Source organism: Rhododendron vialii, chromosome 1a (genome assembly GCF_030253575.1).
Source record: "Rhododendron vialii isolate Sample 1 chromosome 1a, ASM3025357v1".
Taxonomy (NCBI): Eukaryota; Viridiplantae; Streptophyta; class Magnoliopsida; order Ericales; family Ericaceae; genus Rhododendron; species Rhododendron vialii.
The window spans coordinates 14,274,121-14,290,952 of NC_080557.1; the positions used below are offsets into that span (position 1 = coordinate 14,274,121).

General features: G+C 40.0%; 4 protein-coding genes across 4 annotated transcripts; 1 reads left to right on the forward strand and 3 right to left on the reverse strand.

The window, feature by feature from the left end:
- Nucleotides 1–1,180: 1,180 nt before the first annotated feature.
- On the reverse strand, nt 1,181–4,156 carry LOC131324873 (beta-amyrin 28-monooxygenase-like). The gene is made up of 3 exons (XM_058357056.1): nt 3,316–4,156; nt 2,820–3,007; nt 1,181–1,754 (listed from the first exon to the last, which is right to left on the reverse strand). The coding sequence occupies exons 1-3, from the start codon at nt 3,479–3,481 to the stop codon at nt 1,455–1,457; spliced, it is 654 nt and encodes a 217-aa protein (XP_058213039.1). The 5' UTR covers nt 3,482–4,156; the 3' UTR covers nt 1,181–1,454.
- LOC131324881 (beta-amyrin 28-monooxygenase-like) lies at nt 3,773–4,270 on the reverse strand. The gene has a single exon (XM_058357066.1). The coding sequence runs from the start codon at nt 4,268–4,270 to the stop codon at nt 3,773–3,775; it is 498 nt and encodes a 165-aa protein (XP_058213049.1).
- Nucleotides 4,271–7,784: 3,514 nt separating this feature from the next.
- Nucleotides 7,785–8,762, forward strand: LOC131328524 (uncharacterized mitochondrial protein AtMg00810-like). The gene is made up of 3 exons (XM_058361464.1): nt 7,785–7,804; nt 8,283–8,462; nt 8,546–8,762. Exons 1-3 carry the CDS (start codon nt 7,785–7,787, stop codon nt 8,760–8,762), a joined length of 417 nt encoding a protein of 138 aa, XP_058217447.1.
- Nucleotides 8,763–10,396: 1,634 nt separating this feature from the next.
- On the reverse strand, nt 10,397–11,266 carry LOC131328533 (uncharacterized). The gene is made up of 2 exons (XM_058361471.1): nt 11,107–11,266; nt 10,397–10,971 (listed from the first exon to the last, which is right to left on the reverse strand). The coding sequence occupies exons 1-2, from the start codon at nt 11,264–11,266 to the stop codon at nt 10,397–10,399; spliced, it is 735 nt and encodes a 244-aa protein (XP_058217454.1).
- Between the last annotated feature and the right edge of the window lie 5,566 nt (nt 11,267–16,832).

Below are 16,832 nucleotides of genomic sequence, written 5' to 3' on the forward strand. Positions count from 1 at the left end.
AGAGTAAAAATGATTTTTTTGAAAGCTTTGGAGTCTATTGGTCATTGAGTGTAAAGTTTGGGGGTATTATGAAATTTTTTCTTGAAACTCTTTTTAATAGAATGAATAAATTTTATTAATTACACAGAGTTTTTTGGGGTTTTGGTGGTATTATGTGGCAGTTTCGGGTTCTCCTTGTTGCAGTTTTTGCTATATCAGTGTTTGGTTTTGTTGGTCTCTTGCCAACTTCCTTTGACCCTTGGGCGGCATACGAATATCGGGATGCGTCCGTGTTTGTTCTCTCCTTGTTGTATTGTGCGCTAGGTCTCTTTTTGTTATCTCCATTTGAATTCACAGACTCCAACTACAACCCTCTATAGCTATAATGAACTATATATATATGGTACGATGGACAAGTCGTGGAGTTGAAAAACAAAGACAGATAACATTTATTTATTTATTTTGGTCATGCGGTATACACTTAGTATATTAGTTAATGGAGGGTTCAGAAGCTATCTATATCTCTGAAACCCAAATATGCTCCCCATGAGACTCGAACTTAGGTTACCACTGGGGAGAGAAATGAGACAACCAACGTGACAAACTTGGTTCCTCACAGATAACAGATTTGAAAACTCAAAAGAATAGAAAACTGAAGCAATTAGCGGAGGAAGGGATATAAAAAAAACTGCAGCAAAGTTCATGGGGTAGTTATAGTATTTGTTCTTCCGCCAATTCCCATAAGCCTGGTTTCATTCGTGGATTAAAACAGATGCCTGGTATTAACAGTCCTCAAAATAGTAGCCCCTGTACTGTTTAAAAGTGTTCTTTTGAAAGGCACTTCAAAACCAGAACTGCTATGGACATCGATGGTGTGTGCACGTACCGGCACGCGGGGCAATCCGGATTCCACACAGATAATATTCTGAGCCGTTCAATAATTTAAAAAAAAAAAAAACAAAAAGAAAAAGAAGAGAGGGCCCGTGAAAAATCAACTTGATTGGATATGTGTACGTGTCCGATCCAATCTTCCAATTTTTCATTCAGATTACATGCGGTTTATTCGTGACATCCGGAGTGGGCCCCATGTGCCGGTATGTGCACCGTCGGTGTCTTCAGTAGCACAAGGACTTGACCCAAAATAGGTATTAAGAAAAGATAGCAATTAATTAAATGCGTCATGCAAAAGAGTGAAAGTAAATTTCCCAAAGATAATCATTTGCTTAATTTCATTCACTTCATTTGAATTTTACAAAATAAAATACATTTCCACTTGCTGCCAGATGACTCACAAGCAAAACAGCTTCCCTTCCAATACTTAACAAACATATATATTCTCTATCAATTTATTCTAACTATTTTTAGCTTCTTTCCTTCATCATGGAATAAAGCACTTTAATTGAAACTGAAATACTACAATAGTGGTAGAATTAAAGGAGTAGTTTTAGCCTTCAAATATATCTGAGTTATTCTGTCTAAGCCTTGTGAGGGTAGAGGCGGATTGGAAGACCTTTTTCAGGAATAGACATGGGAGCGACAATCATCTTCTCGTTAGGAATTACCTTTTCCCACTTGAACCTTCGCACCAAGTGGTGCATGAACACAAGTATTTCCAATCGGGCGTATTCCTTTCCGGGGCACATCCTCGGCCCTCCGCCAAAGGGCACAAATGTGTACGGAGCCGGTCCAGACCCCTCAAATCTTGAGGGATCGAATTTCAGAGGCTCTGGAAAAAATTCAGCATTCCTGTGCGTTGAATGCGCACTCCAATATATCTGCATATCAATATAGAATAGGAAATATATTTAGATATTAATAACAAAATAATTTTCAGCTTTTGAAGTAGACGACATTTTAATTGAGCGAATAATTAAGGCCCCGTTTCGTTAAGGGAAATAATTACTTATTTTTTAAAATAATAACTTGTGTCGTAAAACAAAAAATAAATAATTTAAAAATAAAAACCCTAGCACAACGGAACCTAAGTCAACATGCAGGCCTAGCTAGAATCTTCACATCAAAAGTTCATATCAACGGTCTAGCTCTCATACACAACCAACCAAAGACTTATTGCTCCTCCTATCCTATCAAAAAACGAAAACAAAAAATCAGCAGGCAAATAGTACTTGACTCATTAAAAAGCCAAGATCCCTTTCTAGACAGCAATAACAACCTGGGTATATGCCTCTGTACCGGATTTAAAAATAAGTACTTATTTTTTAAGAAGACAATTTTAATTTTCATCATTGTCGGGTGGGTACCACTTGTTGACGGATCAATTTTCAACTCTTTTTAATACTCCCTCTATCCCCCTTCTTTGGTCCCTTTTCAGGATTCTAACTTATTAAGGGAACATAATAATTTCATGTATGATCACTTGATTTTCCAATTTTATCCTTGAAACATTTAGGCAAAAGTGCTAATTGGGACAAAAGAATGAAGACAACATTTAGGAAGGGTAAAACAGGAAATTCTCTGACTTTTAGCCATTTAGTTCTAAAGTGAGACAAAAAATTTGGAATAGCCAAAAGTGCTAATTGGGACAAAAGAATGGAGACGGAGGGAGTAGATTTTATTATAAACAGAGTTTTTGGGGTTCTAGTGTTAGGATTTGGCAATTTTTCGGGTTCTCCTCGTTGCAGTTTTTGTTGTATGATCAGTGTTTTGGTTTCGTTGATCTCTTGCCAACTTTCTTTGGGCCTTAGGCGGCATAAGATTATCGGGATGTGTTCGTGTCCGTTCGTTCGCTCCTTGTTATGATGTTGTTGTGTCCTGGGTCCCTTATTCGTCTTCAACGATTCAATTTTGTTCATTAATATGCTTATAATAATAATAATTACCTTCCAACCCTTTGGAATTGAGAAACCATTGTACATGAAATCATTGATGGCATCTCCGAAAGCACCTTGGACTGGTGGAGCAAGCCTCATCACTTCACATGCCACGTTCCATGAATACTTCATCTTCTGAATATCATCCCAATTCAACAATTCTCCTGCTGATTTTGATGTTGCAATTTCCATTTGCTCTGTTCTCACAAAGTCAAAAATAATTCCTATTCTCAATTTCGTACAGAAAACCCACCATGCAAGTATAATAAGCTGTGAAAATCAGCTTTTAAATAAAAGTCGTTACATCTCTTATTGGTCGTTATGTTGCGGGATTTCAGACATCCAATATCGTGATTTACTTACATGTATCCAATGTATAGTTGTATCACCGTACCTATACGTCTCATGATACTGCGATTTAAAACCGCGGTGAAAACATAGGTAGACCGTAGACAAGCACAAATTCAAATAGAGGGCTTTGAGAGAAGACAGGAATGAGAATTACCTCTGTAGACTCCTTCGTAAACCTCAGGCAACTCAGCAAGAAACTTAACAATGGAAGCACAAGAGGAGCTAGCGGTGTCATGGCCACCAATCAACAGCCCCAAGATCTTATCAGCAATGTCGGCCTCGTGCATGAACTTTCCATTTTCGTCACTTGTCAAAAGCATGTGTGACAAAATGTCTTGCGTGGGCGACGCTTTTCCCTCGGCCAAATCCAACTTCCTCTGCTTGATAATGGCTACCAATTCGGTCCTAATGAAATTAGAGGCCTTGATTGCCCGATTAAACGGGGTTCCGGGCAAGTCTATGGGTACAGATAATATCCCCGCTACCAAACCACCAAAGGGGTCTTCGAACTTGGCCGCATGGCTAGGATCTTCGACACTGACAAACAATCGACAGGCGATCCAGAACGTGTAGTGCTTCGTTAGAGGGAATACCACCACTTGGTCTTTGTTCTACCAATCAGTGGCAAAGTGTCGCTGAGCGATCCCGTCCATGATTCCTATGTACCTCTGCAACGCCTCCGCCTTGAGGAAGTTGGGGAGCATTTTTCGCAACCGGATGGCCTCTTCTTTTGATGAGGTTTGGGTTGATGTCGGGAAAATTTTGTCGACGGAGCTAGGCCACCATGCCTGGACGAGCTTGTTCTCGTTAGAGAACAAGAATTTGTTACCGGCTGCCCCGCAGAACATAACTGTGGGAGAGCCCAAAAGGCTCGTCTTGAATACGGAAGACGAGTACCTGGCTATGCGATCGAACACGAATTTCTCAGGGTGACCTTTCCATCCGGTGGAGAGAAACTCGAGGCTCTCGCCCACCATTGGGAACCCGGTGCTACCGGGTGGGAGGTTACTGAGAAGGGAGCCGGATTTTTTGCTGTATAAAAGGAAGTAGAAAGATAGGGTGACAGAGAGAACAAAGAAGGCCAGGAGAGAGGCATAGAATAGCTCCATGATTGCTACTTCTTGTGTTCTCTGATTGTTGAGTGTGTGTATTTTGCAAGGGGAAGAAGCAAATTTATAGGCAAAAAGCAGCTTTCCAATCAGGGCCGGCCCTGAGCTGAAGCCCGAGATGTGGCCGCTTTAGACCTCCAAAATTCGATCGAAAATTAGGCCTCATTTTTCATATAAGACAGCAATATATTATATATTAGTTATTTCGAATTCTAGCTCAAGTAGAGTTCTAGTATCAAAGGTTTGTGCATAATGCTTAAACCAACGGGTACTTGTTTCGAGTCCCAGGAGGCCCATTTTGCAAATTATCTTTTCTAGATGTTTTTTGGTTGGATCTAGGTAAGACTGTAACTCCTTGCATCTCTTGTACTATATAATAGTTGTGCTTCAGTTGTTTTAAATGTTACTCAAGACTTTCAAATCTTTTGCACACTACTATAAATGTTTGGATAAATTTTCTTTTTTAATTTAGTTTATTTTATTTGAATTTTATTTTTAACTTTTAATATCTAATTCACAAAAAAAAAAAAAAACACACTTTTGACTATATAAAAGTAATATAATTACTTTAAACTCAACAAAATTTGATTAAAAAAAAAGGTTAAAAATAATTAATTCTCTTAATATTAATAATGGCATTCTTGCAATTAAAGTTAATAATATAATTAGTCAAAGAAAACTCAATGTATGAGTGATACGTTTGATTCATTTTTTTCTAATGATATAAATTGTTTTAAAATTTTATTTTAGTTAAATTACGAAGCTAAAAGTTTAATCTTTTAACCTTATATGAGACACCTACATTAAATTTTTTCGTTAAAAATATAGGGCCTCATTTTAGAATTCACTTTAGGCCTCCAAAATCTCAGGGTCGGTCATGTTTCCAATGTGGACACAAGGGAGGTTTAAACGTACCTGCAGTTGCATTTATGCACCGAAAAAAGAACAAAAAAAAAAGTGGTTTAAGCTTGAAATGTTTAAAGTCTAAGTTTGCCGTAATTGAAAATTTGGGATACAAAATTAAAGGTGGAGTATGTACCGAGTGTCATGCTGTATTTCAGATTTAATTTTTCTTTTTTCAAATATGTATCTATGTGACATCGGTCACGTATGTGGAACTCTGTCCTTTCTATTTCTCTTGGTTAAAAATCCTAGTAGTAATTTTGTGAGACTTGATTAGAGAACTTGTATTTGGGGTTGGTGATCAAGTGTCTCTTTGTGAGAGCTTTGTTTTTTTGTCACCATTGTTGCTCTTCGGACAATAGCTCTCTTCACATTGTGGAATCGTCTCTCATTTTCTTACCCGTGGAGTAGGTTTACAGTCATAAGCCGAACTACGTATATCTTGGTCTCTCTAATTCGTTTTTGTTGTTTGGTTTTGGTTTGGTTTCTCCATTTGTTTTTTTGGAATTCACCCATGTGGGTGATGGTGATGGCTGGCCAAAGTCATGAACGGATTCGCTTGAGTAGCCACTGAGACTTTTGGCAACTATTGGACATCTTGGAAATCTCACGCATGAAAAGAGCATTAATTGCTCTTGGATGTTTCTCCCATGTTTTTTCCCAATAAATACAGGTTGTATTTGTGAGGTTGAGTGTGTGGTAGCACAAATGAGAGGGAGAGGGTTGTGGCTCCTTGGCGGTGAGCCAGAATGTGGCTCCCGGAGAGGTTTTTTCAAATTTGTATATATTGTATGAGTATATATATATAAATGGAGTTTTTCCTCTGAAATCTGTGTATTTGGTGTGTGTGAGTGTATGGACAAACCTGGGGCACAACATGTTTTTTGGATATGTTTTTTTTTGAAACCAAACCACTTAACATAGATTAACACGAAAGTGTAACTAGTCTTACCCCACACTGATCTTTACAGAAAGGCTTCAACACAAACTCAGGTGCACTACTATATAGCACAAAAAGCCCTTGAGTTGGTGCAACGTGCTTGGCTAATGAGTCAATTACTCCATCAGCCTCGCGATAACAAAACATAACCTGCAGCAAAGAAAAATGAGACGTGAGGACCAGAATCTCCTGCAATACCCTGCAAAGCCGTCCTGCTTGCACCTGCCTCCTACATAAAACATTGAACACAAATGTAGAATCAGTCTCAACAACAATATTAGCAAACCCAAACTGACGGACAACCCATAACCCATCTTGCACAGCCCACATTTCTGCCATGATATTGGAGTTGACATGAATCTCTCTTTCGAAACCCAAAACAAAGTGCCCCACACAATTTCGGAATGCACCTTCCAACCCTGCATATCCTGGATTTTGAATAGAGGAGCCGTCGACATTTAATTTTAAGCAACCAGAGCTTGGAGGAACCCAAGATATCCATAGCAAAAAATTTGGAGTGTTGGGTTGGGCCTTAGCCGGCACAGCTTCCAACCAAGATGTGGCAAATTGGTTAGCCGCGCACACAACATTTTGGGGGCACAGAGGTTCATTATTGAAGATGGCCTTATTTCTGGCTTGCCACATAAACCATAACATAGCAACAAGTTTGAGATAAACATTTTCATCCAACAAGTGTCGTACCTCTGCCAAAGAGACCAACAGATGTTTGCTTGGTTGCAAAAGGGCCAAATTTATACACTGCAGTAGAGAACTCCACGCCTAACATTCCCATACAATATGCAACCATGATGGTGGAATAAGAACTCATTGGTTGGCAAAGCATTGTGACAAACAAACCATAGAAAGAGATTTAATTTTGAGGGTAATTTCAGCCGCCATAGCAGCCGCCAAGGAAGGCTAGGCATGCCATTGGGGGGATTAGAGTCTGGATAAGGAGCCAATTATATGCTGACTTGAAAATAAAATCTCCCTGATTATTTGGTTCCCAAACAGGTGTGTCAATGGAAGGGGGCAAGGGGATAGGAATTGATTGAATTGACTCAAGAATTTGGGACGGGAGATAGTCTTTTAGCAGATCCATAAGCCAAGACAAAACTAATAGAGTCAAACAAGTCTTTAACTTTAAGATGTACAACGTTGGGTGCAAAATATAGTCACGCAATCTGTAAGGTCCTACCCAATGGTCCAACCAAATAGATAAATCACTATTAGCTCCAAGTTGTTTGGTTTGATCTTGGTATTCCTTTTTGTACTATCCTCTCTCATTTTAATAAAATTCTTCTTCGCTGTTCAAAAAAAAACAAAAAAAAACAAAAGATGTCCAAGTTGCCAAATTACACCTTGATTAAGATACGGTATGATAGAGTAAATTACACCCTGTTTTTCGGATATGTTTGGTTTGTTGTTTTCTCAATATCATGGCGATCATTGATCGTCGGGTTGTGGTTGAGTCCTTCAGGACCCACCACACAACATCTTTATAAGTTGCAATCTCCAAAAGAAAGCAATAAATTAGAACAAAGGAGTATTAGATGGAAGGAGTGGCGCAGTAAGGATTTCAATGCTAGAAGTTCCTGGTGCTGAGTTACTCCAGTACTCCTCCACTCTAAAAGGTCTCTAAATTGGCAATGAAACAATTTGATATGAAGAATGGTGGTGAGATTGGGAAGGTGAGAAGTGATAGAGCCATAGATTAACTTCTTTTTATTTTTCAATTTATTGTGGTGACTTCATGGCTTCATTTTATTGTGGTTGATCATCATGGCAAAGGATGGATGGGAGAGGGTGGAGCTAGAAGATGGTGGTAGTGGATAGCAGTTGTGTTCTAGTGGATGGAGTTGTTAAAAAAAAAAAAAATTAATGTATTATTGATTGTATCTAAAACATAATCCAACAATACTTTTATATAGGGTATAAGACTTGACCATCATTGATTCACTGGCCTCTATGGAATAAAGCAAGCTCCCCGTGCGTGGTTTGACCGGCTCAGCATATTTCTTCTCAACTTAGGTTTTTGCTATAGTTCGGCTGATCCATCCTTGTTTATTTATCAGTCTAACAGAAGGATACTACTTCTAATATACGTACACGACATGATACTCACTGGAAGCAACTCAGAGTTGATTGATTGGTGTGTTTGATCAGCAGCTTCGTTCATGAATTTGCCATCAAGGACCTTGGCCAGCTCAACTACTTTTTGGGAGTTGAAGTGCATAACACAGATTTTGGGCTCGTCCTTTGTCAATCCAAGTACGCCTGTGAGTTACTTACTAAAGCTCAAATGGTTCGATGCAAGCCAATATCCCCTCCCATGGCAATCAATGTCCGGTCTAATCTAATTCAGCCCCTTACCTGGATCCTACTTATTATCGGAGCTTTGTTGGAGCTTTACAATATCTTACATTTACCAGACTAGATATTGCTTATGCTGTTAATTATGTACGTGGCCCAATTTATGCATTGTCCCACATTGGGCACTATCAAGCTGTTAAACGCATCATTCGTTATGTGGGTGCGACCATGCGCATACTCCGCCACAGTTCTTTGGATCTATATGCCTTTTCTGATGCTGATTGGGCAGGTTGTTTTATTACACGAAGGTCCACAACTGGTTTTGTACGTTTTTAGGTAGCACATGTATCTCATGGTGTGCAAAGAAGCAAGCTACAGTGGCGTGATCAAGTGCAGAAGCTGAGTACCGTTCCATGGCCTCCACTGCCACAGCGGCTGAACTTACATGGATCACCTCACTTCTTCGCGATATTGGCATTCATCTTTTTCAGCCACCCATTCTCCATTGTGATAATTTAACTGCAGCAACGTAGTATCAAAGAACAAAAGTCTCCATCATCTACTACATATGCAAAAGCTGAGAATGAACCAATAAGTAAATGAACACTACCACCTCCAAACAGACAACCACTCAAGAAATACACCCAGAAAGACACCTCCATCATTATAAACACTCCCACTCCCACTCCCACACGCACCAAACCAAACCCAGGTACTCAAAAAGCAAATGAACTCGACAACCTAACAGAAACACTAAGAGGAAGTATTACTCCACAAGATTTCTCCTTACCTTCAGTTTCCTAATGCCTTGGATACATCTCTTGACATCTTCTACCGAGTAATCTTCATTCAGATTGTAGAAAGATTTAAGCCACACTGCAACCTTTGTCTTTATGTTCTCCACAAGTAGCCCCTCCTCAAAAGCTTTATTCCTAAAGATGATCTGATTTCTTTCCAACCAAATGGACCGGACACCTGCAAAAAAGCAAATTTCCCAGCAACCTTCCTCCACATATTTGAATCTATTAGAAAACCACCATCATAGAAGGTCAACTAAATTAGCAGGACACACCTAAACTATTCCCCACCATTCTAAAATTTCAGACCATACCTTCCAAATTTTTGAACAATGTAAAAATAAATGAGCCACAGTTTCCAATTCCAAGTTACAAAAGGGACACAGCCCCAATTGACCATTCTCAGGATCCGATTGAGGATATTCCTCCTCATCAATTCAGAACCAGTAGCTACTTTTCCCTGCTCAGCTTGCCACAAAACACCTCAACTTTGAATGGACATATGTTTTTCCAAATCCTTTTACATATCGGGCCAATGAAATTCTGAGAATTAAACTCCAACTCCCATTTCCCATAGCAAGATTTCACAGAGATTGCAATCGATTTACTATCCCACCTCCATCTCAGTGAGTCCTCCTCAATAGATTGCAAAGAAATAGAATTAAGTCTTAACCTTAATTCATTAACCTGTTCAACTTCCCAGTCATGTAGTTGTCTTCTGAAGGTGAGATCCCAAAACAAATTGGAGTGATTGAAAATTTCCCCAACCCTTGAATTCTTTTGGTTCCACTTAATAAAAAGTCTAGGGAAAACAAACTTAAGGGGTTGATTGCCAATCCAGATATCTTCCCAAAAAAGAAGTATTCATACCTGAACCAGCTTTAATCCAAAATACCTCATCAGTGATCATCTCAAAATTAGACCCTTCTCTACCAACATTACATATATCACCCCAAATTTTGGAGAACTTGGTTTGATTAGGGATTTGAGATGGAAGCCACTTCGAACCAGATACACCATACTTACCATTGATTGCTTTTACCCAAAGGGAGTCTTTTTACACCCCATGCCTCCACCACCATTTGCATAATAGTGATGCATTCTGAATTAGTAACTTTTTAATCCCCAAACAACGCCCGCCCACCCACCCCCCATTTATTGCTTTTAGTCACCCTATCCCCCCACCATATGTAATCTTCTTTTCTCCTCAGTATCACCCCACAAAAATTGCCTTTGTAACTTTTCCAACTTCCTTGCAACTGAAATAGGCATCTTGAAGAGAGACATGTAGAATAGAGGTAAATTTCCTAAATTAGAGTTAATCATCGTTTGCTGGCCTCCAAGAGTTATATTCTTCCTATTCAAACTGGATAATTTCTTCTCAAATCTCTCAATTACTGAATTCCATGTAGACCACCTTCTAGGATTGGCACCCAAAGGTAATCCCAAATATTTAGTTGGAAGTTTAATCACTTTGCACCCCAGAATTTCAGCATATGATTCGACAATCTCTTCAGGGATGCCAATACCACAAAGCTGGCTCTTAGCAAAGTTGATTTTCAAACCTGATATTAGCTGAAAGGTGCATAAGATTCCCATGATAGATTGAACTTCTTGTCTGTCATTTTTGCAGAAAATTATAGTGTAATCAGCAAATTTAAGGTGAGAAATGACTGGACCATCATTTCCCATTTTAATCCCTGATATCACATTCTCAGATTTAGCTCTTTCAAATAAGATGTTGAGACCTTCAGCAACAGTGTTGAATAGCAAGGAGACAAGTGATGTAGGACAAATTTAGAACACTCAAAATATTGCCGCCTACAACAAGAATCATGGTGGTTTTGGGTGGAGAAATAAGAATGTTATTTGGATAAGTGCACTTAGAAGAAGAAAGGGAGGAATGAGAAGGAGAAGAGTATACGCAAAGAAGAGGGAGGTGTGTCCGTTGATCCGGGGAAGATATAGTCCGTTATGAATTGGCAACGACCGAAGAACGTATTTGAGATCTAAAGTTTTCTGGAGTTGGCCGGTTACTACCATCGTTTGGAATGACTTGTTTGAGGCGGCTTTTGAGGAATTGAAGAGGAGGTTGACTATTGCACTAGTTTTGACTGTACCCGAATGTGGAGTTGACTACTCCGTTTATTGCAATGCGTCTAAGGAGGGATTGGGGTGCGTGTTGATGCAATCCGGGTGAGTGGTCCCACTTTGGGTGCCATTTGCGGGGCGGGGCGTGACAGGTGGAGTATGGGTCGAGGCAATTAAAAACTCACGAACCAAACTATCCTACCCATGACTTAGAACTCGCGGATGTCGTCATTGCCTTGAAGAATTGGCGTCACTATCTTTATGGTGAAAAATTTGAAGTCTTTTCCAATCATAAGAGCCTAAAGTACCTCTTCTCCCAAAAAGAGCTTAACCTACATCAACGTTGTTGGATGGAACACTTAGAAGATTATGACTTCGAATTGCAATGTCATCTGGGTAAGGCGAACGTTGTGGCGGACGCATTGAGTAGAAAACCAACACACCTAGCAAGTCTAGCTATTCACGAATGGAAAATGATGAATGATTTGAGCTTTTATGCTTTGCACTTTGAGGAAGTTCGGGAAAGGGTCACGTTATGCAACTTGACGGTGCAATCAAAATTATCGACTCGAATAATTGAAGCTCAACAACACGGTGAGGAAATGGAGGAACTTCGTGCTAAATTTCTCAGTCGAAACGCTCAAGAAGGGTGGATGATTCACGCCGATCAAAGCTTGCGTTATCATGGAAAGTTGTTCATACCCGTTTCGTGTCTGGAAGAAATCTTGCGAGAGTTCCACCATTCACCGTTAGCCATTCATCCAAGAGGAACGAAAATGTATCATGACTTACGTAGGCAATTTTGGTGGTCCTGAATGAAAAGGGTCGTCGTGATTTTCGTATCCAAGTGTCTTACATGTAAATAAGTGAAAGCCGAACATCAACGACCCGCAGGGGAGTTACAACCATTGCCTGTGGGCGAGTGGAAGTGGAAAAATGTGACCATGGATTTTGTTACAGGTTTACCAAGGTCGCCAAGGGGGCTTGACGCTATTTGAATAATCGTGGATCGTTTGACCAAAACTTCTCATTTCTTGCCTATTCAGGTTACCGATTCAGTAGATACGCTTAGCCGTTTGTATATTCGAGAGATTATCCGACTTCATGGGATTCCCGTATCTATCGTGTCTGATCGAGATCCAAGATTTACCGCGCATTTTTGGCAGAGTTTGCAAGTCGCTTTGGGCATGAATCTTTTGTTTAGTACCGTGTATCACCCTCAAACAGATGGGCAATCTGAGAGAACGATTTAGATTTTGGAAGACATGTTTCGGGCTTGCACGATGGATTTCCGGGGTAGTTGGGAGGACCATTTACAGTTGGTAGAATTCACGTACAACAATAGCTATCAATCTAGTATCGAAATGGCACCGTATGAGGCTTTGTATGGGAGACCATGTCGATCACCTGTGTGTTGGACAGAATTGGGAGAGGCTACATTAGTGGGGCTGGATATGATTAAGGAGACCTCCGAGAGTATGAAATTAATTCGTCAACGCCTTAAGGAAGCTCAAGAGAGGACACCTGAACAAGTTAAAGTGATTCACCAAAGATTGTTGACCGCACAAAGTAGGCAAAAGAACTATGCTGATCGTCGTCATCGCTTGAAGAAGGGGATCACATATTCCTTAAAGTATCGCCGCATAGAGGTTTATCACGTTTTGGGAAAAAGGGGAAGCTTTCGCCGCATTATATTAGGTCGTTTGATATCATCGAGAAGATTGGGGAGGTTGCATAACGTTTGGCCTTGCCACCGAAGCTACCAGGTGTACATGACGTATTCCACATGTCAATGTTGAGAAAGTATGAACCGGATCCGTCTCACGTGCTAGAGTGGTCCGAACTTAAGTTGGATGCCGATGCGTCTTATGGGGAGGAACCGATACGTATCCTAAATTCGCATGATCAAGTGTTGAGGGGTAAGACGACACCATTGGTGCGAGTATTGTGGAAGAGTTAGGGTAGCAAGGAGTCGACATGGGAAAGGGAAGATAAAGTTAGAGAGAAGTATCCACATTTATTTTCGGAATGAACCAATGTGAGTGTTTCATATTTAAATATCATGATATATGACTTGTTGCATAATATTGATGGTTATAAGTGTCACGCCCTCGATTTTCAACATAATTAAGTAATACATTTCAATAAAAGAGAAACCTCGCATATCATGTACGTTACCCAAATGAGTTTCCCACCTGTTTAATTTACAAACAAGTCCTTAAGTTTAGATAATTACAACTTTAGTCAAAAGAAAATTTAGTAATAATAAGTTACAAAACCACCTTTAACAAAATGAGATCTTCACAAAGATGACGAAATAACCAGTGATGTCAGCTTCCAAAAGACTTTTACTGTCAAGCACACAATGCATGCAATCTATTGCCCGGCATCAGAACCTGAAAAGAAAGATTTGGTTGAGCTACACTAGCCCAGTAGAGAATTCTAAGCTCAAGCTATATGTAGTTTGAATGAATCATGCACCGAGAATGAATGAGTACTGACAGATACGCCTATACCGCACATGACTACCAACAAGCTGCGAATTATCGCCTAAGAGTCCTAGACTTCAGATCAATGTCACTATCCGTTTACTTCTTTAACTAGTTATGTTATTAAACTCACGTCATTCCACATTTGTCTATAATCAAATCAAAATATCTTATTATTCTTCGTATGGTAGTACAATCTTTCTCGTGTCCACATTGATCTACATTAAATCCCTTTATTGCAAAACCTTTCCTTTCTTTTAATCCGGTATTTCCCATCAATCATCACTAGGGTCACCTCGGGTCTAGTTCCCTCGAGCGCAGGGTCACCCCGAGTCTTTTCCCTTAATAATAATAATTAGTTGGGGTCACCTCGGGTCTAGTTCCCTCGAGCGTAGGGTCACCCCGAGTCTTTTCCTCCAATAATATGAATCAGTTGGGTCACCTCGGGTCTAGTTCCCTCGAGCGTAGGGTCACCCCGAGTCTTTTCCCTCAATAACGACCACTTGGGTCACCTTTCACGCCTTTCATAATCGACATCATTTCATAATCAATTTCATCATCCCTTTGACGGTTATACCACTGAATTTTAATTAATCATTACGTGACTCCACAAATATACGTGTTCATGCCTTTTCATTAATTTAGCCACTCACGTTTGACATAGCATACTAAGCCCGTACATATAATCCTACCATACTTTATCCGTTAGTTTCTACACTTGAGCCTCATAGAGAGAGTGTCAAAGGATTAAAAGGCTTGACGAGTCGAGAGGACACGAGTTATTTCCTCATTTCAAACAATTCTTTCTCACATCAATTTTCACTTCAAGCATTCCAAACAATCTACCAATCTACCACGTTGACTACATCTCAAACCGTTCCTAACTGTCATCCATATCAAGACTCGGACTAATTAATTATTACACGCCTATTCCTTTAAGTACACCATAACCTCACGCGTCCTCACCGTACCTCTAAGTACATTTCCCGTACCTTCACACGCCACATATTAACCCATGACTAGACTTTACGATGCCTGATCATCTAGTTTCTATACTTGGAGTCCGTAAAAGCATGTACTAAACGAATCTAAGAAATTTACGAATCGAGAGAGGGAACGGATTGCAACACTACTCATCGAATCCCTAGACATGTTCACTCTAGTCCATTGGATGCCACTCTAAGTGAGAAATGAGTAATACTCATCAAAACACTTGGAAGAATACACAAACAAGCTCATTAGAGTCGATGAGAGGCTTTGACATGCAAGTTGAAAGATATAGGAAAGCAGCTGAAAGATACTGCAGCAGCTCAAATAAGCAGGTGAAAGCAGGTGAAACTTCTAGTCTCCTACCGGTAGGCAAGCAAGTCCTACCGGTAGAACTTGAAAACAGAAAGGCTAACATTCCGATAAAACCTAGACCTACCGGTAGGTGAACAAGTCCTACCGGTAGAAACTCCAATTCACGCAACCTACCGGTAGGCAAGCAAGTCCTACCGGTAGAACTTGGAAACAGAAAGGTCAACATTCAAATTCGAGCGTGACCTACCGGTAGGCAGGAAATTCCTACCGGTAGAAGTTCGATACATTGAGCAGCTTTTGAGCTGCTGCTGTACGTTTGAGCTGGTTGACAAAATTTCTCAATCGTTCTACCGGTAGGGTAAAAGCTCCTACCGGTAGGAGGAGTTACTTACAGACGATTTCAACAGATTTCGACAGAAAATTTTAAGTTTCGATCCAATCTCAACGACAACCAATACCAGCTCGAATAAGGCATAAAAACACTCAAATAGCATATAAAGTGAGGTAGAATTCCCTACCTCGAAGTCGGAGCACGAAACCCAAGAAGTTACAAGCCCTAGCTTTCCGAAAACCTTGTTCCAACCGGAATACAACTTCTCCGAGCTCGAACCGGAGCGATACGGACCACAATACACGAGTAGAAGATGGAATGGAGGTTATTTGTTGTGGGTTTTGAATTTAGAGGTGAGTTTTTGGGTGAGGGAGTGAGAGAGGTAGAGAGAGCCGAGAGAGAGAACGGGAGAGAGAATGGGATGGGGTTTTGGGAATTATTTTCCCCTGGCACACACACACTTATACACACATGCACCTTATCACACTAACACCCACATATTTTAAACTCTTGCACATTGACCCACAATTAAAATAAACTCAATCAATTTCACATTTTATTTTATTATTATTTTTTTTTTTTTATAAAATGTTCAAATAATATCCGAAAAAATACGGGTCCTTACACCCTACCCTCCTTAAAAAAAAATTTCGTCCTCGAAATTAGATAAGGCAAGCCTAATCATGCCAAGCATCACATCAACATACTCCAACTGTAACACTATCCATTATACAACAATTCAATAACCATCAAAGTCTATGTCTAGATTCATATCAAGCAGACCACAACAAACACGCGTATATCCTTTGAACTTCGTACCCCCATTTCCACGTAACCATGCACTAACAACATCGGCTTACCCTTCAACAATGGATTACACGAGTCTACGGTACGCATCGGTTTCTCATCATAGGACACTTGAGCTCCTAATTCAATTTCGGACCTCTCTAACACATGCAATGGATTTATTTCATACCTCCTCAATCTCCGTATACAGAATGCGTCACATATTTTGAAAAAGTTAGGCGGCAACGTCAAACGATTCACAGTTTCTAAACTTTTCTTTATTATACAAATCCTATACACAATTATCTATCTCACCATAGAGATCTTACCTCCTAAGTATAATCAGATAATCCATTTGACTTCCCGAGACTTCCATCTAGAATGGGCGGTGATCAAGCGCCTCTTCCAAGTGGATTTCACCGGTTGTCGCCTGGGTATCCCAAAACATGCACATAGTGTCCGACACTTAGACTATCCTTCTTACGGTGAACGCTTCCTTTCTGCCAGAACGAGACAAACCCCAACGCAACTATGCTTTACGAAATTCATGATTCTCCTTCTTCAAATAACATTAGGTGACGTCGACGGTCAACACAATCCTTTGGTCAAC